Source organism: Piliocolobus tephrosceles, chromosome 12 (assembly GCF_002776525.5).
Source record: "Piliocolobus tephrosceles isolate RC106 chromosome 12, ASM277652v3, whole genome shotgun sequence".
In the NCBI taxonomy this organism is placed as follows: domain Eukaryota; kingdom Metazoa; phylum Chordata; class Mammalia; order Primates; family Cercopithecidae; genus Piliocolobus; species Piliocolobus tephrosceles.
Window position 1 is genome coordinate 93,064,921 of NC_045445.1, and position 26,244 is coordinate 93,091,164.

At 38.9% G+C, this 26,244-nt stretch overlaps 1 protein-coding gene across 1 annotated transcript; it reads right to left on the reverse strand.

Moving 5' to 3' along the window:
• Positions 1–114: 114 nt before the first annotated feature.
• On the reverse strand, positions 115–25,482 carry KLF8 (Kruppel like factor 8). Its single transcript, XM_026451743.2, has 4 exons — positions 24,916–25,482; positions 20,880–20,991; positions 20,051–20,190; positions 115–904 (listed from the first exon to the last, which is right to left on the reverse strand). Exons 1-4 carry the CDS (start codon positions 25,424–25,426, stop codon positions 723–725), a joined length of 945 nt encoding a protein of 314 aa, XP_026307528.2. The 5' UTR covers positions 25,427–25,482; the 3' UTR covers positions 115–722.
• Positions 25,483–26,244: the final 762 nt, after the last annotated feature.

The following is a 26,244-nucleotide window of genomic DNA, read 5'->3' on the forward strand; positions in this document are numbered from 1 at the left end:
TAATCCTGAAGGAGAAAGTGGAAGAGAAGAAAAAGAGGAGGAGAAGGACAAGAACTCCTCATTCCCTTGATGAACTTAAGAAGCAGAAGGACCAGCACTGTCTGAAAACCAAACTTTAAGAAGAAATAGGATTAGATTTATTAAAACCTTTTGAGTGTGGTATGGGACTCAGCTTATTCACTGGGAATGTGCCTCATACTCAGAAACCAAATCCCTGTAAATCTTACCAATCAACTACATTGTTATGCTCTTTCCATTTAGGAAGTTAAAAAAGTCATTTAGGACACTATCAAACCACTCTTAGGTACTTATTTAAAAAACATATGGACGAGAGTTCTAGAAAACAAGAGAAAAATTGGAAAGAAAAAAGCAGCGTATGTTTGTTCACAGCCTTGAGTTTGATTCCTGTTTTGTTACTGTAGGAAAAATGTCCTATTTCAGAGCAGGGGGGATGGGAAGGCAGCCATGGGTGCCACACTGGAATTCAACCCACATGGAGGTTGAAAAAAACGGGTCTGGACAGTGGAGAAGTGAAGGTAGAATATGAAGAGCCCCCCCGGGAGACCAGCTCTCTTTTCCTCCAGTCTCCTCAACTTGGCTCAGTGGGCTGCTTCAACCCCATTGCAGATGCAAGCTGAAGTCAAAGAGGAAAAAATTGTCCCAACCTCAGCACACGAACAGGAAAGATACCAGCGCAGCTTCTCTAGTGTGACCTGTACAGCTCACATGGTGTCATGGCGACGGCGATGCAGGGACAGATGGTCAGAACGAGAAAAGCTGCGGTTGCAGTCTGTGCACCGGAAAGGCTTGATGCCTGTGTGCTTGCGGAAATGGCGAGTGAGCTCATCTGAGCGAGCAAATTTCCAGGAGCAGCCATCCCAGGTGCATTTATAAGGCTTCTCTCCTAAAAAGGGAATGTGACAAAAAAAAAAAAAAAAAAAAGAATCAGAGAGAGGGGGATTGGATACTAGAAAGATAATAGATACATAACTTGTGTCAAGTGAAAAGGTTAGGCAATAACCTTGAAGGCATATGCTAGTAAATCTTTTAAGTTAATTAATTGATTGAGAAGCACCGTATAAATGTACAACATGATGTTTTGAGATGTATATACACTGTGGAATGGCTAAGTCGAGTTAATTAACATACATATTACCCATATACTTATCTTTTGTTGTGGTAAGAACACTTGAAATCTACTCTCTCATTGATTTTCAATAATAAAATACATTGTTACCTACAGGAGTTCTAAAGAAAGGCCAAGATGTTAGAGTGGGAAGCACATAGCCTCTTGTTCAAACAGGTCTTTGTGTGATCCGGCTCTACTATAAACTAGCTGTGTGATCTTACATAATCACTTCTCCCTGGCTTGGTCTCTGTTTTCTCATTTCTAAAGGATAAAAATATATTACAAAGTTGTTCAAAACATTTTCTTTTTAAAAGATAGCTAGCAACCAATGCAACTGGGATCTAAACTCAGGTCTTTGGCACTTTAAAATATCTGTTCCTCTAATATCTTCTACCAAACAGTCTAAAATAGAGCCATATGGCCGGGTGCAGTGGCTCATGCCTGTAATCCCAGCACTTTGGGAGGCCGAGGCGGGCGGATCACAAGATCAAGATACCGAGACCATCCTGGCTAACACGGTGAAACCCCGTCTCTACTAAAAATACAAAAAATAAGCTGGGTGTGGTGGCTGGTGCCTGTAGTACCAGCTACTCAGCAGGCTGAGGCAGAGAATGATGTGAACCCAGGAGGCAGAGCTTGCAGTGAGCCGAGATCGTGCCACTGCACTCCAGCCTGGGAGAGAGTGAGAGTACGTCTCAATAATAAATAAATAAATAAATAAATAAATAAATAAATAAATAAATAAAGTAAAATAGAGCCATATATACACAGGATGAATGTGTGATTCACTGGAAAGGGCCCTCAGCAAAGGCTACAGGTCTTCTGTGTAAGGCTAGAAACTCAAGTGCATGTAATGGCATGGGGGGCAGTGTCAGGCCAAAGTTTTTGAAATAACTCCATGCCCAGAATCTTTGGGTTGTATTTGAATTATATATAGGATATGTATGCTCAAGATAGAAAGCTAAATGGAAAAAAAAGTAGCATAAAAATTAACATAGTATGACCCCATTATGGTATATAGATCACACACAATACATTTGTATACTCATAATAAAGCCAGTATCAATACACTTAAATGTACAGTATGAGAGAAACTGTTAACAGTGAATGACTTTGTGGAAAGTGAGGACCAGGGATAGTGGGAAGAGGACTTTTCATTTTTACTTTATACCCTTTTGTACTGTTTTAAATGCTTTAAAATCATAATGTTTTATCTTATAAAAATAATTTTTAAAAAGGAAATAAGCTATATGAGCAACAATAAATATTAACTGTGGATAAGTCTGGGTTGTACGATTAGGGTAATGTTTGCTTTCTTCTTAATACATTTTTCTGTTTCCCATCTTCTACAACGAGCATGTATTATTTTTTAATCAGAAACAAGCAATAATGCAGACACAAAAATGTATTGGTATTCTTTCTAACAGTCTCTTTCTCTCGGTCTTTTCCCCCTTTCTCCCTGTAAATTACCTAGGGCATTTAATTTTATGCTGTTCTAAATTCTGGTGGCAATCTGGCTTGCATAAACTGTTTTCCAACTTACTACACACCACCTACCAACTCTCCCAAGTGTTTGCTAATTAACTGTACAGTGTTCACATAATGAGCAACAGAATGAAATCCAGTCTGAATCACAGCTTTGGACTATACCCAGGCAAACATTTCAAAGATTAAACACATCAATTGCTGATCATTTCAATATTCAGAAATAGCTGCATTAGCTGCTAAGAAGAATGAGATAAAGCTGGATGTAATGAGACAAAAAGATGGCCAATGAAATGTTATCAAATCAAAAAAGATACTGAACAAACACACACACACATGCTCATGGAGAGTAGGATCTCATTTATGTTTTTAAAATCTTGTGCCTGTTCTCTCTCTCTCTCTCTCTCTCTCTCTATCTCTGTCTCTCTCAAGAGGAAAGATCTGGAAGGCTATACAACAAATTGTTAACAGAGGGAAGAATAGGATTTCAGGGGATGTTTAAAGTGTGTAAATGAAATTTTCACTTTTAGTTCTATGTGATTTTACAGCATCTCCATACCTCCCAACGGCTGCATTGCTATCTATACATTTTATTGTGATCTCTCAAGAATGTCTTCTGAGAATTCTTATCTACACCTCAACCAATTGAGGAAAATTTGACTTGTAAATCAGTGACACCCTGTGGTGATCAGAGCTCATTTATAGAACACACAAATTATTGTAAAGGAATTCAGCAGTGAGGCCCATTTTCCTATTTCAAAAGCATTTACCCTTGTATTATCATTGAACAAGCTCCTGTTTGTGCCAATGAACATCATACAACACAACTTGTAATCTCCATCAACTTATCATTTGAATTAAAGAACAAAGTATATATGCAGAAAAAGAATTCATAATATAAAGCATATATATTAACTATGTGACAAAGATAGTAAGTGTGATATGCCAGGTGCGGTGGCTCATGCCTGTAATCCCAGCACTTTGGAAGGCTGAAACACATGGATCACTTGAGGTCAGGAGTTTGAGACCAGTCTGGCCAACATAGTAAAACCCTGTCTCTACTGAAAACACAAAAATTAGCTGGGTGTGGTGGTGCACGCCTATAGTCCCAGCTACTTGGGAGGCTGAGGTATGAACCTGGGAGGCAGAGGTTGCAGTGAGCTGAGATTGCACTACTGCATTCCAGCCTGGGTGACAGAGCAAGACTCTATCTCAAAAAAATAAATAAGTGTGATATCAGTTCCAAGGCTAGTTAATAACCTCTGGGTTACTGTGAAGGCACAAATATGGAGGCATGGGTAGTTTTTAGATGAAGAAAGCAACCCAGGCAGCTGGTGGCAAGGTCTTAGTAAGGCAGTGCAGTGAATGGTACACATAGGGTCAGCCATCTTGGAGCATGGAGCATCCTTACAAGAGTATTATGAGATGATCCTTATTATAAAAGACAGATGAAAAACTTGGGATTATTTTTTAAAAGAGAATTTGGACTTAAGCATAAAAGGCAATGATATACCCAAGGGGGTGTGTGAGAGAGCAGTCTGCCCTAGGTGTGAGCAATAATGGGGATGCATTGACAATAGAGAACTTTAAAATAATAATAAAACAGACTAAAAGTCTGTTTAACTCAAGAATGACTCGGTCAAAGTTGTACATTAAAATTATTTACCCATGCTGTGTAAGGTGAACTACAATGACTAGGAACCTACTGGGGTAATCTATTTGTCTGGCATATAAAGCTCAAATTGGTTTTTCATTGAATTGATGAAGGAATCAATAATAAATATAAGAATAAAACCTAAGGAGGTGACGGAGAGACTGGAATTGAAAGAAAAATATTAATAAAACCTAGCATTGACTGAGTATTCACTATATGCTGGATACTATTTTAAGTATTTTACACTATTAATATTCCAAGATAGGGAAATGGAGGTAAAGAGGTGTGAAGCAACTTTCAGCAGTGAGTAGCAGACTGAGATGTCAAATCACGACACTAATTTCACAATACATAGCCTTAGCCATTATGAATAAAAAGCCTGTTCAAAATTAGAAAGAAATAATAGAATTTTAGAAACAAATAACTCGAGACATAAGAGAATATTAATGGCTCATGCCTATAATCCCACCCACTTTGGGAAGCTGAGGTGGGAGGATAACTTGAGTCCAGAAGTTTGAGACCAACCTGGGCAACATAGTGAGACCTTGTATCTACAAAAAAAAATAAACAGAATTAGCCAGGTGTGATGGCATGTGCTTATAGTCCCAGCTACTCCAGAGGTTGAGGTGGAAGAACTACTTGAGCCTGGGAGAGCAAGGCTGCAGTGAGTCAAGATTGTGCTACTGCACTCCAGCATTGGAAACAGAGTGAGACTCTGACTTGAGGGAAAAAAAAAAGAGATAATGGTAAGAATCAATGACACATTTGGAGCCTGGGGAAATGGGTGATGCCATTATAAATATATTGGGATTTGACAGTATGAACACAGTATGTTTAATGAGAACTGTTATATCTATGTTTCCTGCTTTGTATGATTCAAACTCAGGGGAGATGAAGTGCTGCATTGCATGCCTGGTGTTTGCAGATAAGCAAGAGTCTCATGGCTCTCTGCTGGAAAAATATCTACCAAAGACAGAGACAGCACTCTCTAGGACCCTTAACAATGAATCACAATCTTTGGAGGGCAATGAATCAGGCATTTCTGTAGCTGCCTCAGTCCCAGGGAACCTCTGGAATACTAGCAATAGAGAAAAGTATACCTAGGTTAGGTACAAAAGTCTAATCCTATGGGGCTTTACTCATTTACTACCTGTGTAACTATTGGCAAATTCTCTAGCTCTATAAATGGCACCTCCATTCACCCAGTCACCCAAAACAGAAACCTTACAGTCACCAACATCCCCTCAATCATCTTCTCTCCATCTCCGCTGGCAACATACTAGTTGGGCTGTCATCATTTTTTGCCTGGATTGCTTCATTATCCTCTTAACTGATCTTCCCCCTTCCACTCTTGCACCTCAATGCTTTCTCCACCCACCGCTGTGCTCAATATGTCCTAGCCAAGCTGAACTAGTATCAGTTATTAGAACAAGGCAAGCTTATTCCCATCTCACTAGTTTCGTACTCTGCCTAGCCAAGAATAGTCTTTTGCCACACTTTTTATACAGCTTGCTCCTTCCCATATTGATTGTTATTCTCCCTACTTTAAAAAACTTCCTTAGTTACACTAAAAGTTCAGACTTCATCACTATGTATCACATCCATGTAACAAAACTGCACTTGTACACCTTAAACTTATACAATTGAAAAATAGATGGAGAAGTGGGGCAGAGCAAGGGGGCCAAATAGAATGCTCCACCAATCATGCCCCAAAAAGAAAACCAATTTCACAACTATCTACACAAAAAAGGACCTTCACAAGAACGAAAAATCAGATGACCACTCACAGTACCTGGTTTTAACTTCATATTGTTAAAAGAAGCACTGAAAGAGGGTAGGAAAGAGTCTTGGATCACCAACACCACCCCTCACCCATCCCTCTGCAGTGACTACACGGTGTGGAGAGAGAATCTGTGTGCTTCAGACAGGGACAGCATAGCACTTGCGAGACACTGCATTAAATTCAGTGCTGCCTTGTCACAGCAGAAAGCAAAACTAGGCTGAACTCTGCTGACTCCCACCCATGGAGGAAATATTTAAAACAGACAGAGCCAGAGGGGAATCACCCATCCCAGAAATCAGAACTTGAATTCTTGGAAGACTCACGACTATGAGATAAAGTGCTCTGGGGCCTTGAATTAACTTGAAAGGCAGTATAGGCCACAAGGACTTCAAGTCTTAGGTGAGTCCTACTGATGAACTGGGCTGAGCCAGTGGACTTGTGGGGAGCATATGACATATTAAGATATCAGGTGGATTAGATAATACAGCGGTTGCACCACCCCTTCCCCAGCCCTAGGCTGCACAGCTCACAGTTTCAAAAGAGATTCCTTCCTTCCATTTGAGGAGAGGTGAGGGCACAGTAAAAAGGACTTTGTCTTGCATCTTGGATACAAGCTTAACCACAGTAGGATAGGGCATCATTCAGAGTCGTGATGCCCTTTTCCAGGACCTAGCTCATGGATGACATTTCTAGACACACCCTGGGCCACAAGGGAAGCTGTTGCCTTGAAGGGAAGAACCCAGTTCTGGCAGGACCCATCATCTACTGACTAAAGAGCCCTTGGTCCCTGAATAACCAGTAGCAAAACTCAGGTAGTACATCATGGGCCTAGGATGAGACTCTGAGATGTGCTGGCTTCAAATGAGACTCAGCACATTCCCAAGCTGTAATGGCTATGGGGAGACACTCCAGCTAAGAAAGGTGGAAAGAAAAGTAAAGGGGACTTTGTCTTGTGCCTTAGATACCAATTGGCCACAGAGGGATAGAGCACAGGCACGATATTGGGGTCTCCAGTTCCAGGATTATGCTCTTGCATGGCATTTCTGGATCTGCCCAGGGCCAGAGGGGAGCCCACTGCCCTCAAGCGTGAGTCCCAGGCCAAGCAGCATTCATGATAAGCTGAATAAAGAGGCCTTGGGCCTTACGGGATCATCAGCAGTAGCCTGGCAGTACTCCCTGTAAGCCTATGGTACTGGTGGCCAAGGGGTGAGGCTCCTCTGACTGTGGACAATGAAGGGAAGACTGGGAAGAACTATGTCTCATGGCTTGAGTGCCAGTTCAGTCACAGTACAATAGAACACCAGATGGACTTCTAAGGTTTTTGACTCGAGTTTCTGGCTTCCAGATGGCATCTCTGGACCTACCAAGGGCCTAGGGGAACTCACTGTGCTGAAGGAAAAGACATAGGTACGATTGGCTTCACCAACAGGTGACTGTAGAGACACAGGGCTTTGAGTGAACACTGGCAGTAGCCAGGTGGTGGTTACAGCACGTCTTAGCTGAAGTCCAGTGCTGTATTAGTTTAAGGCCTGACCCAACACAGACTCAGTGGTGGTGGTCACAGGGATGCTTGTGTCAACCCACCCTCAGGTCTAGGTGGCTCAGAACAGAGAGAGACTGTTTGTCTGGGATAAAGTAAAAGAAAAGAACAAGAGTCTCTGCTTGGTAGTCCAGAAAATTCTTCTGGATCTTATTCAAAAACATTAAAGTGGAACCTCCCCAAGTCTGTGACAACCATAGGGTTTCTGGGCTTGGGGTGGCCCCCAATGCAGAGATGGCTTAGATCACAACACCCAATCCCTTTGAATATGTGGAAAGACTTCCTGAGAAGGATGGATACAAACCAACCCAGACTGTGAAGACTACAATAAATACCTAACTCTTCAATGCCCAGACACTAATGAGCATCTACAAGCATCAAGACGATCCAGGAAAACATGACCAAACCAAATGAACCACATAAGGCACCAGGGACCAATCCTGGAGAGATATGTGACCATTCAGAAAGAGAATTCAAAATATGTTTTGAGGAAACTCAAAGAAATTCAAGATAATACAGAGAAGGGATTCAGAATCCCATAACATAAATTTAACAAAGAGATTGAAACAATTACATAGAGTAAAGCAGAAGAAAAAAATTAGTGAGTTTGAAGACAGCCTATTTGAAAATGCATAGAGAGGAGACAAAAGAATAAAAAACAGTTTCCCAGAGCAAGATGGACGAACAGGAGCAGCTCCAGCCTTCAGCTCCCAGCGCGAGTGACACAGAGAACGGGTGATTTCTGCATTTTCAACTGAGGTACCAGGTTCATCTCACTGGGGAGTGCCAGACAATCTGTGCTGGTCAGTTGGTGCAGCCCTACCAGCGATAAATGAAGCAGGGCGAGCCATCGCCTCACCTGGGAAGCACAAGGGATAAGGGAATCCCTTTTCCTAGCCAAGGGAAACTGAGACACACAACACCTAGAAAATCAGGTAACTCCCACCCTAATACTGCGCTTTACCAAGGGTCTTAGCAAATGGCACACCAGGAAATGATATCCCACACCTGGACAGGAGGGTCCCACGCCCACGGAGCCTCCCTCCTTGCTAGAACAGCAGTCTGAGATCTAACTGCAAGGCAGTAGCGAGACTGGGGGAGGGGCGCCCGCCATTGCTGAGGCTTAAGTAGGTAAACAAAGCCACTGGAAAGCTAGAACTGGGTGGAGGCCACCGCAGCTCAAGGGTGCCTGCCTGTCTCTGTAGACTCCATCTCTGGGGACAGGGCATAGTTAAAAAAAAAGCAGCAGAAACCTCGGCAGAGGTAAATGCCACTGGCTGACAGTTTTGAAGAGAGCAGTGGATCTCCCAGCACGGAGGTTGAGATCTGAGAACAGACAGACTGCCTGCTCAACTGGGTCCCTGACCCCTAAGTAGCCTACCTAACTGGGAGACATCCTCCACTAGGTGCAGACCGACACCTCACACCTCACACAGCAGGGTACACCCCTGAGACGAAGCTTCCGGAGCAAGAATCAGACAGCAACACTCACTGTTCAGTAATATTTTATCTTCTGCAGCCTCTGCTGCTGATACCCAGGTAAACAGCATCTGGAGTGAACCTCAAGCAATCTCCAACAGACCTACAGCTGAGGGTCCTGACTGTTAGAAGGAAAACTAACAAACAGAAAGGACACCCACACGAAAACCCCATCAATTTGTCACCGTCATCAAAGACCAAAGGCAGATAAAACCACAAAGATGGGGAAAAAGCAGTGCAGAAAAGCTGGAAATTCAAAATATCAGAGCGCATTTCCCCCTCTGTTAATAGTGGGAGACTTTAACATCCCACTGTCAATATTAGACAGATCAATGAGACAGAAAATTACCAAGGATATCCAGGACTTGAATTCAGCTCTGGACCTAGCGTACTTAAAAGACATAAACAAAACTTTCCACCCCAAATCAACAGAATATACATTCTTCTCAACATCACATTGCACTTATTCTAAAATTGATCACATGATTGGAAGTAAAACATTCCTCAGCAAATGTAAAAAAACAGAAATCACAACAAACTGACTCTCAGACCACAGTGCAATCAAATTAGAACTCAGGATTAAGAAACTCACTCAAAACTGCACAAATACATGGAAACTGAACAACCTGCTCCTAAATGACTACTGGGTAAATAACAAAATTCAGGCAGAAATAAAGATGTTCTTTGAAATCAATGAGAACATAGACACAACGTAGCAGAATCTCTGGGACATATTTAAAGCAGTGTGTAGAGGGAAATTTATAGCACTAAATGCCCACAAGAGAAAGCTGGAAAGATCTAAAATTGACACTCTAACATCACAATTAAAAGAACTAGAGAAGCAAGTGCAAACAGATTCCAAAGCTAGTAGAAGGCAACAAATAACTAAGATCAGAGCAGAACTGAAGGAGATAGAGACACAAAAGACCCTCCAAAAAATCAGTGAATCCGGGAGCTGGTTTTTTGAAAAGATCAACAAAATTGATAGACCGCTAGCAAGACTAATAAAGAAAAAAAGAGAGAAGAATCAAATAGACGCAATAAAACTTGATAAAGGGGTTATCACCACCGACCCCACAGAAATACAAACTACCATCAGAGAATACTATAAATACTTCTATGCAAATAAACTAGAAAACATAGAAGAAATGGATAATTTCCTGCACACTTACACTCTCCCAAGACTAAACCAGGAAGAAGTCGAATGACTTAATAGACCAATACCAGGCTCTGAAATTCAGGCAATAATTAATAGCCTACCAACCAAAACAAGTCCAGGACCAGATGGATTCAGAGCTGAATTCTACCAGAGGTACAAGGAGGAGCTAGTACCTTTCCTTCTGAAACTATTCCAATCAATAGAAAAAGAGGGAATCCTCCCTAACTCATTTTATGAGGCCAACATCATCCTGATACCAAAGCCTGACAGAAAAACAACAAAAAAAGAGAATTTTAGACCAATATCCCTGATGAACATCGATGCAAAAATCTTCAATAAAATGCAGGCAAACTGAATCCAGCAGCACATCAAAAAGCTTATCCACCATGATCAAGTGGGCTTCATCCCTGGGATGTAAGGCTGGTTCAACATACGCAAATCAATAAACGTAATCCAGCATATAAACAGAACGAAAGAAAAAACCACATGATTATCTCAATAGATGCAGAAAAGGCCTTTGACAAAATTCAACAGCCCTTCATGCTAAAAACTCGCAATAAATTCGGTATTGATGGAACGTATCTCAAAATAATAAGAGGTATTTATGACAAACCCACAGCCAATATCATACTCAATGGGCAAAAACTGGAAGCATTCCCTTTAAAAACTGGCACAAGACAGGGATGCCCTCTCTCACCACTCCTATTCAACATAGTGTTGGAAGTTCTGGCTAGGGCAATCAGGCAAGAGAAAGAAATCAAGGGTATTCAGTTAGGAAAAGAAGAAGTCAAATTGTCCCCGTTTGCAGATGACATGATTGTATATTTAGAAAACCCCATTGTCTCAGCCCAAAATCTCCTTATGCTGATAAGCAACTTCAGCAAAGTCTCAGGATACAAAACTAATGTGCCAAAATCACAAGCATTCTTATATACTACTAACAGACAAACAGAGAGCCAAATCATGAATGAACTTCCATTCACAATTGGTTCAAAGAGAATAAAATACCTAGGAATCCAACTTACAAGGGATGTCAAGGACCTCTTCAAGGAGAACTACAAACCACTGCTCAGTGAAATAAAAGAGGACACAAACAAATGGAAGAACATACCATACTCATGGATAGGAAGAATCAATATTGTGAAAAGGTAATTTATAGATTCAATGCCATCCCCATGAAGCTACCAATGACTTCCTTCACAGAATTGGAAAAAACTGCTTTAAAGTTCATATGGAACCAAAAAAGAGCCCACATTGCCAAGACAATCCTAAGTCAAAAGAACAAAGCTGGAGGCATCACACTACCTGACTTCAAACTACACTACAAGGCTACAGTAACCAAAACAGCATGGTACTAGTACCAAAACAGAGATACAGACCAATGGAACAGAACAGAGCCCTCAGAAATAGTACTACACATCTACAGCCATCTGATCTTTGACAAACCTGACAAAAACAAGAAATGGGGAAAGGATTCCCTATTTCATAAACGGTGCTGGGAAAATTGGCTAGCCATAAGTAGAAAGCTGAAACTGGATCCTTTCCTTACTCCTTATATGAAAATTAATTCAAGATGGATTAGAGACTTAAATGCTAGACCTAAAACCATAAAAACCCTAGAAGAAAACCTAGGTAATACCATTCAGGACATAGGCATGGGCAAGAACTTCATGTCTAAAACACCAAAAGCAACGGCAACAAAAGCCAAAATTGACAAACGGGATCTAATTAAACTAAAGAGCTTCTGCACAGCAAAAGAAACTACCATCAGAGTGAACAGGCAACCTATAGAATGGGAGAAAATTTTTGCAATCTACTCATCAGACAAAGGGCTAATATCCAGAACCTACAAAGAACTCAAACAAATTTACAAGAAAAAATAAACAACCCCATCAAAAGATGGGCAAAGGATATGAACAGACATTTCTCAAAAGAAGACATTCATACAGCCAACAGACACATTAAAAAATGCTCGTCATCACTGGCCATCAGAGAAATGCAAATCAAAACCACAATGAGATACCATCTCACACCAGTTAGAATGGCAATCATTAAAAAGTCAGGAAACAAGAGTGCTGGAGGATGTGGAGAAATAGGAACACTTTTACACTGTTGGTGGGACTGTAAACTAGTTCAACCATTGTGGAAAACAGTATGGTGATTCCTCAAGGATCTAGAACTAGAAATACCATATGACCCAGCCATAGCATTACTGTGTATATACCCAAAGGATTATGAATCATGCTGCTATAAAGACACATGCACACATATGTTTATTGCGGCACTATTCAGAACAGCAAAGACTTGGAATCAACCCAAATGTCTATCAATGACAGACTGGATTAAGAAAATGTGGCACATATACACCATGGAATACTGTGCAGCCATCAAAAAAGATGAGTTAGTGTCCTTTGTAGGGACATGGGTGCAGCTGGAAACCATCATTCTCAGCAAACTTTTGCAAGAACAGAAAACCAAATACCCCATGTTCTCACTCATAGGTGGGAATTGAACAATGAGATCACTTGGACATGGGAAGGGGAACATCACACACCGGGGCCTATTATGGGGAGGTTGAGGGGGGAGGAATGGCATTGGGAGTTATAACTGATGTAAATGACGAGTCGATGGGTGCTGACGAGTTGATGGGTGCAGCACACCAACGTGGCACATGTATACATATGTAACAAACCTGCACGTTGTGCACATGTACCCTAGAACTTAAAGTATAATAATAAAAAACAGAATAAAAAACAATGAAGCAACAAGTATAGTATCTAGAAAATAGCCTCAAAAAGGCAAATCTAAGAGTTATTCGCCTTAAAGAGCAAGTAGATAATGAGATGGGGTAGAAGCATTCAAAGGGATAATAACACAGAACTTCCCAACCGAGGGAAAGATATCAATATCCAAGTACAAAAAGGATAAAGAACACCAAGCAAATTTAACCCAAAGACCACCTCAAATCATTTAATAATTAAACACCCAAAGGTCAAGGATAAAGAATGGATCCTAAAAGAAGCAAAAGAAAAGAAAGAAATAACATACACTGGAGTTCCAATACCTTTGACAAGACTTTTTAGTAGAAACCTTAAAGGCCAGTAGAGAGTGGCATGACATATTTAAGATGCTGAAGGGAAAAAAAAAAAAAAAAAACTTTTGCCCTAGAATAGCCTATTTGGTGAAAATATCCTTCAAACATGAAGGAGAAACAAAGACTTTTCCAGATGAGCAAAAGCGGAGGGATTTCAGCCATACCAGACTCATCCTACAAGAAACGCTAAAGGGAGTACTTCAATCAGAAAGAAAAGGACATTAATGAGCAATAAGAAATCATCTGAAGGTACACAACTCACTGGTAATATTAAGGACAAGGAAAAACACAGAATCAGGAAGAAATCCCAAACCTGAACAGACTAATCAACAAGTAATGAGACAAAAGCCATAATTAAAACTCTCCCAGAAGGTGGAGGTTGCAGTGTGAGACTTGGTCTCGGAGGGGTGGCGGGGGCGGTGGGAAAGTCTCCCAGGAAAGAAAGCCCAGGACCTGATGGCTTCACTGTCGAATTCTAAAATATGTAAGATTAGCTCATATCAATTCTACTGAAACTATTTTGAAAAATAGAACAGGAGGAAGTACTTCCAAACTCATTCTATGAGGCCAGTATTACCCTGATACCAAAACCAGACAAAGACACATCAAAAAATGAAAACCATAGGTCAATATCACTGATGAATATTGATGTAAAAATCCTCAACAAAATTCTAGCAACGCATTAAAAAGATAGTTCATCATGGCCAAATGGGATTTATCCCACAGATGTGGGGATGGTTCAGTATATGCAAATCAATTAATGTGATACATCATATCAACAGAATGAAAGATAAAAACCATATGGTCATTTCAATTGATGCTGAAAAAGTATTTGATAAAATTCAACATCTTTTCCTAATAAAAATCCTCAGAAGACTGGGTATAGGAGAAACACACTTCAACATAATAAAAGTCATTAATTACTGACCCATAAGTATCATACTAGAAGGGGAAAAACTGAAATACTTTCCTCTAAGGTTGGGAACATGACAAAGATGCCCAATTTCACCTTTATTCAACATAGTACAGGACGTCCTACCTACAGGAGTCAGATGGGAAAAGAATTAAAGATCATCCAAATTGGAAAGGAAAAAGACAAATTATCCTTGTTTGTAGAAGATATAATCTTATATCTGGAAAAACCTAAAGCCTCCAGAAAAAGAGCTACTAGAATTGACAAAAAAAAATTTAGTAAAGTTATAGGATAAAAAACTGACATACAAAGTCTAAAACATTTCTATATGCCAACGGATGAACACTCTGAAAAAGAAATCAAGAAATAATCTCATTTACAATGGCTCCAAATAAAATGAAATACCTAGGAATTAACATAAACAAGAAAATAAATGATCTCTACAATATATATTATAAAACACTGAGGATAGAAACTGAAGACAGAAACAAAAGGAAAGATATTCCATGTTCATGGGAAGAACACATTTTGTTTTTTTTTTTGTTTGTTTGTTTTTTTTTTTTGGAGGGAAAACTTTGTAATTTATTTTCAATATTAATTTTACAAGTTTTATAAAATTTGTAATTTATTAACCTTGATTGTAAAACATGGTAAGCACATCAGTAAATAAAATTATAGGCCAATATTCCTCATGTACAAAGTTGCAAAACTATTAATAAAATATTAACAAATCAAATACAGCAACATATAAAATAAAATGTAAAACAAATGTACAATAGTATCAAATATGTAGATATATATAATAGTATCAAAAATGTAGATATAATACAACTAATGAAAGTTGTACAACACCTTTACACTGAAAACTACAAAATTTTTCTGAGAGAAATTTTACAAGGCCTACAAAAATGAAGAGACATAATCTGTTAATAATTTTGAAGATTAAATATGGTTAAAATGGCAATTTGCTATAAATTGATAAGTAGAGAAAATATAATCCCAATCAAAATCCATATGGAGTTTTCGTAGAAATCAGCAAGTTGATATTAAATGTTTGTACTACTCAAAGCAATCTACAATTTTAATGTAATCTATATCAAAATATTAATGACATTCTTCTGCATAAATGGAAAAAAAACCCTAAAATTTATATGGAACCACATAAACCCAGAATAACCAAAGCTATCTTAAGCAAAAATAATAAAACTGAGGGAATCACATTATATGACTTTATATTATACTATAGAGGTATAGTAATCACAATAGTGTGGTGCTGGCATACAACAGACACACAGATCAGTGGAACAGAATAGAGAATCCTGAGATAAATCTATGCATTTATAGTGAACTCATTTTAGACACAGGTGCTGAGAACATACATTGGGGTTGGACTGTTTCTTCAATAAAGGGTGCTGGGAAAACTGGATATCATAGGTAAAAGAATACACTACAGCCCTATATCTCACCATATGCAAACGTCAAATCAAAGTGGATTAAAGGCTTCTGTCTAAGATCTGAAACTATTACAAGAAAATATTGGGGAAACTCTCCAGGACATTGGACTGGGCAAAGATTTGTTGAGCAATACCCCACAAGCATAGGCAATCAAAGCAAAAATGGACAAATGGGGTACCATAAAGTTAAAAAATCTTCTGGAAACAATCAACAAAGTGAAGAGACAACTCACAGAATGGGAGAAAATATTTGCAAACTACCCATCGGACAAGGGATTCATAACCAGAACATACAAAGCGTTCAAAAAACTCTATAGGAGAAAAATCTAATAATCCAATTTAAAAATGGGCAAAAGAGCTAAAAAGACATTTATCAAAAGAAGATAAACAGGCATATGAAAAGGTGCTTAACATCACTGATAAGCAGAGAAATGTCAATCAAAACTACAATGCGATAACACCTCACCTCAGTTAAAATGGCTTTTATCCAAACTACAAGTAATAACAAATGCTGGTGAGAATGTGGAAAAAAGGGAACCCTCATATACTGTTGGTGGGAATGTAAATTAGTACAACCACTATAGAGAACAATTCAGAGGTTTCTCAGAAAACAAAGTAGAGCTATCATAAGATCTAGTAATCTCACTGCTGGTTATATATCCAAAAGAAAGGAAATCAGTCTATCAATGAGATATTTACACCCTCATGTTTATTGCAGCAGTATTCACAACAGCCAGAATTTGGAAGTAACTGGTGTCCATCAACAGACAAATGGATAAAGAAAATGTTGTGCATATGGGCAAAAGAGCTGAAATGACATTATCACTCACCTGTTCATAGCCTCTAGGCAAAACAGCTAGGGCTCTGGGTCCTTCTATACAAATTCTAACACAGCAAATGTAACATAGCAGATATTTACAAGAAAGGAGGGCTTCCTCCTTGTCCAAGGTGTCTAAGTCCCAATTCTGAGCTTGGAGACCACTATGGAGAAGGAGTCTCCAAGGCAAGGGGCACACATGGAGAATGAGATCCTATCATTTGCAACAATATGGATAAAACTGGAGGTCATTATGTTAAGTGAAATAAGCCAGGCACAGAATGACAAACTTCACATGTTGTCACTTATTTGTGGTAACTAAAAATTAACATAATTGAACTTACGTAGACAGAGGAAAAAGGATGATTATCAGAGGCAGGGAAAGATGGTGGGAAGTCAGTGGGTCGGAGGGCAGTGGGGATGGTTAATGGGTACAAAAAATAGAGAGAATGAATAAGGCCTACCATTTGATAGCACAACAGCATCATTATAGTAAAAAAAAAAACATGTAATTGCACATTTAAAAATAACTAAAAGAGTATAATTAGATTGTTTGTAACACAAAGAATGCCCCATGCTTGAGGGGACAGATACACCCCTTTACCCTGATTTGACTATTACACATTGCATTCCTGTATCAAAATATCTCATGTAACTCAAATATATAAACCTACTATGTACCCACAAAATATGAGAATAAAATAAAAATAATTCTTCGTACTGATTAGGTTGTAAAGTGATAATATTTGTGATATATTGGGTTAAAATATGTATTATTAAAATTTTTAAAAGAAAGAAAGAAAAAAGAAAACTCTATCAAGAAATTAAGTAGGGTTTTCTTATACAGATATTTGGGAGTGGACACTGCTTAAGATAGGTTTAGGGAAGAATTTTCTGGGCAGAAGACATTCAAATTGAGATCTAAAGGATAAGAAATGAGGTAAAATTAATCAGAGGCAAGATCCTATAGGGCCTTTTAGGGTACTGTATTTGGATTTCATCCAGTGTGACGGGAAGTCCTTGGAAGATTTTAAGTAGAAGATGTTATATAATCTTATTTATATTTAAACAAAACAAAACAAAAGCAAACAGATGAAAATCCTCTGGCTACTGTGTGGAGAATGAATTGTAGTGAGGAAAGAAGGCCTGTTACAATATTGCAGGGATGGGGGTACTTACACAATTGCCACGTTATTTCCTAAAGCAACTAAGCCTATTGTAAGTCAAGCAGTTGGGGCAAATTAAATGTTACTGTGAAAGGCCTTCAAGTGAGCATTCCTATGGTCACATACCCATGGCAAAGGTATGGGTCAGTCCTAAAACCTGAGTAGAATAAGAACAATTCTGAATCTAAATAAAGTGAGGTTGAGGGCAGTGACTCATGTCTGTAACCCCAACACTCTGGGAGGTCGAGGCAGGCAGATGACTTGAAGTCAGGAGTTTGAAACCAGCCTGGCCAACATGGTGAAACCCTATCTCTATTAAAAACAGAAAAATTAGCTGGGCAAGGTGGCACATGCCTGTAATCCCAGCTACTCGGGTGGCTGAGACATAAGAATGGCTTGAACCCAGGAGGCGGAAGTTGCAGTGATCTGAGATTATACCAGGCTAACCTCCAGCCTGGGTGACAGAGCAAAACTCTGTCTCAAAAAAAAAAAAAAATGTAGTGAGATTCATGTAGACATCCGTTGTCTTCATTCAACCACCAGCCATCTGGCTGTCATGATCTCTTATCAGATAAGGCATTCACCTATAACACTCAAAGCTAAGAATTGTCGATATTTTAGGGCCATTTTTTCCCTTCATATGGGAAGCTTACACCACTAGGGAGAAAAACAGTACTGAAATCTGAAAAGTAAATAAAAGTAAATTGTATCTGTATCTCAGTTTAAGAGTCGAGAGGTGACATAGGAAAGACAGCCAGACTTTTAGTATATTATAAAGCAATTTTCAAGAACTCCTAGAAGGTAGCCACACAATAGGTTACATTGAAATTCAATCCATAGAGTTCCAGATTAAAATAGTCAAGTGGGATCACCTAGTCCAAACCCTTCATCTTATAGTTGAGGAAACCTAAGATCAAAGAGGTAGGAAGACTTATCAGATCCCACAGCAGCTTAATTGGAGACTTGGAATATATGGAATATACATATAGTCAGCATCCATTTCCCATGGAAAAGAAGCAAACAAATACATCACTAAATAATAATAGTGTCATGGGAATGTTTGAATAATGCAGCCTAGAAATCACTCACCTGTTCATAGCCTCTAGGCACAACAACTAGGGCTCTGGGTCCTTCTACACAAATTCTAACATAGCAAATGTAACATAGCAGATGTTTACAAGAAAGGAGGGCTTCCTCCTTGTCCAAGGTGTCTTAAGTCCCAATTCTGAGCTTGGAGACCACTATGGAGAAGGAGTCTCCAAGGCATAGGGCACACAATGATAAACAACAAACTGCATCTGGCTTCTAGGCAGGTTTCTTTGAATTCCTGGGGTTATAAAAAATTTTTGAACTAGATGCCAACATTCAAAATCAAGGACATTTCACATAATCTGGATTTTTTTTTTTTTTTGCTTTTCTTTAACAACGAAATTTACTAATACAGTCGTCCTTCAGTATCCATGGGGGATTGATTTCAGAGCCACCTACATTCCTAACCCCACCCATTGGGTGGATAATGAAATCCATGGATGCTCAAGTCCCCGATATAAAATAACATAGCATTTGCATATAATCTATGCACATTCTCTCCTATATTTTAAGTCATCTCTAGATGTACTTATGTTACCTAATACCATGTAAATGCTATGTAAGTAGTTGTTATACTGTATTTTAAAATTTGTATTTTTTATTGTTGTATTATTATTTTTGTTGTTTTTTAAAAAATATTTTTGATCTGTGGTTGGTTGAATCCATGGATGTGAAATCCAAGAATATTGATGGCTGACCATAGTGAGCTGGATTTGACTGGCAGCTCTCCTTCTTCAGATCAGGTATGTGCTGTCCAGTTTGACAGGACCACTACCAGGTCTGCTTTATTTATTTATGTGCACCTTTTTTTAAAAATGTGAACAAAGACATGTTAATGGTTAGTGGATTAAAGTCTGCTTTAATTTCAGATAGTTTAAATTGTTCTTGTGCTTTTCCATGCTTAGTAAAACTTGTGAGACCCTGGTAGTAAGGAAGGGAGTAATACCTTAATCTTTGCTTAAGTGTTGACTCCACAATTAGAAAGACCCACAGGGGCTCACTGAGAATGATGACTATTAAGACACCAGATTTAGTTTAGTGTTTTCCTAGGCCGGTTTTATAAAATTTGTCTTAGAGCAGGGACAAGAAATAGGGATAAAAACCATGAATGGAGCCTGTGCCCATGAGTATAAATGCATCAGTCTTTGTTTCAATACTTCATTCTCTGTCTCTCAGACATTTTCTCTCTCTAGCTGCCCCTCTCTCTCTCTCTCTCTCTCTCTCTCTCTCGTGTGTGTGTGTGTCTGTGTGTGTGTGTGTGTTAGGGGTGAGATGGGAGTGGGCAGACCTGTATGGATTCTGCGGTGAGCTTTCAGGTGAGAGCTTTTGGTGTACACTTTGCTGCATCCTGCAAAGTCACATTGGTGAATCCGTCTTCTCTTCAAGTCAAGCGACTCTTCTCCCTGCATTTGGGCCATTGCTGCTGGTCTGATCAAAGAAATAGAGATAAAGCCAAACAGTGACTTTACAGTGAAGGCTTAAAAAAATGAATGTACATTCATTGGTGCCACTTCATATCTGCTTTTAATTTATGCGAATTTAATGCTAGGTCCCCCCAAAAAGAAATAATTGGAATAGTGAAAACAATTCTGTCAACTAGGCCATTCTGCTCAGTAGGTACAGGTCTCTCAGTAGGTGCTTAGAGAAAGCATGGGAGGTGGTAGTGTTTCCTTCAGTGGTTGTGTTCCCAAACAGTGTGAGCATTTCACTTCAATAAGTTTCATTCTCCTGCTTCAAGAAATTTGATTTTCATACAATAGTTGTTGCTAAACACAAGCCAACTACTTCCAATTAGTTCTGATATTGAAAGACAAAGCTGTTTTAAACTTACAGAGAGAAACAATACACAACTACACTTTATGGGACATTTGAAGATTTTTCAAAAGAAAAATTGATGATTTACAGTTAGAACATAGCTCTACCATAACATGTATGTACATGCACATGTATGCACACAAACTCATATACTTTCACTGGAAAGGCAGTCTCCCTACATTTCTTGTCCTCAAATTCTTACTCTTGTGTCTGATCATTGGTTCCACCTATATATATGTGCAAATGTACACACACACACACACACACACACAAAGACAGACTTGAAGACAAAAAGTACTCACTCTTGCCGTAGTCCCTGCAGACTCTGTAAGGCTGAGGATCCACTCTCAATTGTACTCTCCTCACTGTCACTTGGAATCTCCAGTGGAGACATGGAGGTGGGGTCAACTTTCACTAAAAGCAAAGAAAGGGAGCAGTGTGAGCTAAAAATATATGTCCCTCTTTAATCATTTTCAGAATTCCCAGTTTGTCCCACCTAAAGAAGTGGCAGCAAGATAGAAAAATAAAGAAAAAAACAAAGATGAACGAAGTATATTTGCATGGAAGGAAGAGAATAACATTTTATTTTATTTTTTTGCATAGCAGGGAACAGAAATGCGTTTAAAGTAAGAGTAGTATGGAGAGTTCTGATACCACTAGAATGAGAGTGTCTGTAGGATATGGTCTGGGTATGATTCATCTCTATCTCCAGCTACCAGGACAGGGTCTGCTGAAAAGTTAGTTTCAACGTGTGTGTGTGTTGAATTGAACTCACTGAATAGCTCCTGGCTGTCCTAAAATCAAATTATAGGATTAGTCCAGATGTGAGAACATCTACCTTGGCCTTTGTGCTCTTAAACAGAAATGAGTCAATGAGATGAAACATACACCTACCACCTAGTAGGTGCTTGATACAACCTTCCTTTCCACCTATGTTGGGAGAAGCTGTCAAATATTCCTTATTATCAAACACTGATGTTTCTGAATTCTAACAAAACTCAATCAGGTGCTCAACAGTCTCCTAGATCCAGTGAAACCTTCAAAATTTCTATAGAGAAGAAACTTGGGGGTGGTGATAAGGTGGGGAACAAGTATTTGGTTAAAAGGGTTGTCCTATACTTTGCATATCATTCATTAAAAAGTTTTAAGCATGTATCTTGAGGTGTGCATGTTTGTACATGTATGTGATATACAGGTACTGGTATCCTACAATTTTGTATGCATTATAAGAAAACAAACAAAAAGTAGTATGTCATCTCACTTAAGTTAAAGTGGCTATTATCAAAAAGCAAAAGACAGTAAGTGCTGGTGAGCATGTGGAGAAAAGGGAACCCTTACGCACTGTTGATGGGAATGTAAACTAGTTATAGTCTTTACGGAAAACAGTATGGAGGTTCCTCAAAAAATTAAAATTAGAACTACTGTATGATCTGGCAATCTCCCTTCTGGGTATATATCCAAAGGAAATAAAATCATGTGCCCAAAAGATATCTGCATCCCTGTTTAGTGCAGCATTATTCACAATAGCCAAGATGTGCAACCAACCTAAAATATCTATCAACAAATGAATGAATAAAGGAAATGTGACACACACACACACACACACACACACACACAATATAATATTATTCAGCTATAACAAAGAACAAAATCCTGCCATTTGTGAGAGCACAGATGAACCTGGAGGACATTATGTTAAGTGAAATATGCCAGGCACAGAAGGACAAATAGTGCATGATCTAACTCATATGTGGAATCTAAAAAATTTAATCTCATGCAAGTAGAGTAGAATGGTAGTTACCAGAGGCTGGGGTGGCTAGTGGGGAGGGGGGTGGGGAGATGTTGGTCAAAGGATGCATAACTATAGTTAGATAGGAGGAATACATTTCAAGAGATCTATTGCATAGCAAGGTGAGTATAGTTAATGATGATACACTTTATTTATTAAAATTGTAAAGAGAATGGATATTAAGCACTCTCACCACAAAAATGATAATAAGGTAATGCATTTGTTATTTAGCTAGATTTAACCATTCCAGAATGCATATATACTTCAAAACATCATGCTATAGATGATAAAACATACAATATTACCTGTCAATTTTTAAGGGTAAGAAAATACAAATTTTTATACGTTCTTCTTGTACTCCAATTGTTTTATATGTGCCCCCTAAAGTTTAGTAAGCCCCCCATTCTGGATACCGATGTGGTTTGGCTGTGCCCCCACCCAAATCTCAACTTGAATTGTATCTCTCAGAATTTCCACATGTTGTGGGAGGGACCCAGGGGGAGGTAATTGAATCATAAGGGCCAGTTTTCCCCTGCTATTCTCAAGATAGTGAATAAGTCTCATGAGATCTGATGGGTTTATCAGGGGTTTCTGCTATTCTTTCTTCCTTATTTTTCTCTTGCTGCCACCATGTAAGAAGTATCTTTTGCCTCCTGCCATGATTCTGAGGCCTCCCCAGCCATGTGGAACTGCAAGTCCAATTAAACCTCTTTTTCTTCCCAGTCTGGAGTATGTCTTTATCAGCACCATGAAAACGAACTAATACAGATACCATTGGGCCAATGCCCTTAGCTTGGAACCACATTGAGCACATTTAAAATTTATTCTGTTTATTTAGAGTGGCTCTGATGGACTGATGATATTATGGAGAATATTCAAAGCTCCTTCAAACCATCCCTTGATGCTACCACTGCCTTTATCTCAGCAAACTATCACACGGGAAATTTTATTTCCTTTTTTATTTGTTTCCTTTTTTTTGGTTTGTTTGTTTGGCTCTCCTTTCGTATACGGAATGGATCTCATCTCAAAATAAGATTATGAACACTTATCATTACCACAATTAACCACTAGTCAATGATAATATTTATATTCAGAAGACCAGTGCAGTCTCAGCAACTTGATGCTTAGTAGTATATTGTTTTTCAGCCTCCTACATTTAGTATAGGGCATCAAATTTCAAAGGTAGAGACACTTTTATACTAAGCTGAAAACTGCTTCCTAGTCATTTCCACCCCTTGCCCTTTTCGATTTATGCAAAACATTATCAGCCTGCTTTAGAGGCCACATAATTTTCCTTGCTCATTCCTGATTACAAACTAAAACAGATATACCTCTGGGAGGAGAACTAGTGGTTGGGGGATAGTGGTGGAAGACAGACTTAATTTATTCCTTTCGGAATTCTGAACTTATTTTAAAATGGAAGATTATAGCATTTGAATTCTCTCTTGGACAAATTTTCAAGTTTGTTTGTTTATCAAATTATCTGTTGCAAGACAACTAAGACAACTACTAGCACTGTGTTAAGTTCTCTGGAGGCATACATTAAAAAAATTAAGATAAGAGTATTATTTTTGAGGAATTTACAATTCAGTTGTGAAAATAATGCCCAGACACTTGTGATACAGGCAAATAAATAAGTAAAATGGAAAGTGATAGATGCCAAATGAGGAAGAACACAGGGAAGATGACAATATTTCAATTACTTCTTTTGTAGAGAAGAGAAAAGGGAAAGTATTGGTAGAGACAGGAGCTAATACTGGCTAAGTATGTTTGAGATAGAAATATTGTTCTCAGCTTTTCCACCAAAGCATTCTGAAGGTGTGAAATAAACACATTATCCTGAAAAGTCCGAGGGTGGATGCCTTTAGTAAGCTTAAACTATTTTTGAAGTGTGTGGTTTATCTTAACAGGTTTTGCAAATTTTGCATTTTATAATACAAGATAATCATATTTTAAATATAAAATGCTTTAAATTATTCAATATCAAATAATATGGAAGTCCCAGGAAGTTGTTTGATATGTCACTGATAGATATGCATACCTGTTCGAGAAGCATGGTCTAATCAAGAGTCATTGTACATTCTTTTTTTTTTTGAAACGGAGTCTTGCTCTGTCACCCAGGCTGGAGTGCAGTGGTACGCTCTCGGCTCACTGCAAGCTCCACCTCCTGGGTTCATGCCATTCTCCTGCCTCAGCCTCCCGAGTAGCTGGGACTACAGGCGCCTGCCACCATGCCCGGCTAATTTTTTGTACTTTTAGTAGAGATGGGGTTTCACTATGTTAGCCAGGATGGTCTCGATCTCCTGACCTCATGAACCACCCACCTTGGCCTCCCAAAGTGCTGGGATTACAGGCGTGAGCCACCATGCCCGGCCGAGTCATTGTACATTCTTAAGCATTAAAAAGACATGATAAAAACAGTACTTATGAAAGATTACTGTTGAAGCAGTGTCCAGGAATAATTGGAGGTGAAAAGAGACAGGAGATAGGATGACTCGAAAAGGGAATAGATTCAGGAAGGCCAGGAAAGGGGCAATATTGTTACTTACCTGATCCAGCATTTTTACCATCTCCTCCAATGAGTGGGACTGTAATGGCTGCAGGGCCCCCATCTGCAGGCAAAGTAGTATATACCATGGGCAGAGACTGCACTACCACTGGGATGGTCTTCAGGCCACCCATCTTATTTGGCAGACTGACTGAGGGGATAGTGTGAATGACATGTAAGATCTGCTGGCCACCAGTGCTCTGAGAGGAGGTCAGGACAGAACCTGGGGTCAGAACAGTAGGAATGTTTGCTGAAGTGCTCATGTCAGATGTTGACGTGGACACCACAAGGGTCTGGGGAGCAGACTGTGGCTTCGGGGGACGTACTGGAGCTTGTAGCATGCTAGCAGGCTGGAGAGGAGCCTTGGGCTTGTGAAAGGAGAGGTCAACTGGTTCCACTTGTGGCAGGCTGAAATCACTAGCCAAAAGTTCTTCTGGGGGCTCAATCTTGATGTCATTAAACAGTGCTGGGTTCTCCATGGGGTTGGCATCCAGGAGTGTTGGAGAAGTCATATTACTTCTGTATTCTATCTCAGAGGGATCTCTGTTCCGAACAGAACTAGTGACCTTAAATAAATAAACAAATGAGAGATACGTAAGTCAGTGTTAGTACCCCGAAGAGACATGCAAGCAACGTAAAAAAGAAATCTCTATTCATTTCACATGGAAGGAATACATGGTGCTGGGAGAAATGAGGCAGGAGTAAACTAAAGAGAAAAAAGGAAGGGAAACTTTACTGAGTACCAGTAAGTACCAGGTACTGTATCAGGCAATTGTTAAAAATTATTTCATTTAACCTTCACAATAATCTTGCAAAACTATTTAAAGTCAGCACTTTATGAGCATCCACTATAAGCTTAGTGGCGGCTCACATGAATAAAGTACAGCCAGTAAGTACATACTAACATACTAAATATAATGATAGAATAATGTGACTAGTTTATTAATCATACCATAATAAATAATGTAACAGGCATACAAGCAAGGCATTTTAGAAAAACAAAGGGGAATGACTCATTCTGTCTAGAAAGGGAAGGCTTCAAGGAGGAGGTGATACTTCAGATGAGTCATAGAAAATTAATAGAAATTTTCTAGGCAGATAAGATAAGAAAGATATTCCTGCCTATAGAGCCATAACAACAGACAATATAATTACAGAATAAACTATGAAATAAACTTGCAATACAGTTAATTGTATTATATGTGAAATTGAACTCTGTAACTTTTTGATTCTGGGATTTTTTAAGAAAACTAATAAATGATCTAAATGATCATAAATGATTTAAACTAATAATTAAATTTATTAGTTTAAAAACTAATAATTAAATTTA

What these genes read in the sequence shown, in the direction of transcription:
- KLF8 (XM_026451743.2), bottom strand. Translation starts at nt 25,426, where the DNA reads ATGACTTCTCCAACACTCCTGGATGCCAACCCCATGGAGAACCCAGCA. An exon ending in TGGTAAAAATGCTGGATCAG is followed by an intron (nt 20,992 to 24,915) that starts GTAAGTAACAAT and finishes CTTTGCTTTTAG; the next exon opens with TGAAAGTTGACCCCACCTCC. An exon ending in TCACCGCAGAATCCATACAG is followed by an intron (nt 905 to 20,050) that starts GTCTGCCCACTC and finishes TTCCCTTTTTAG; the next exon opens with GAGAGAAGCCTTATAAATGC.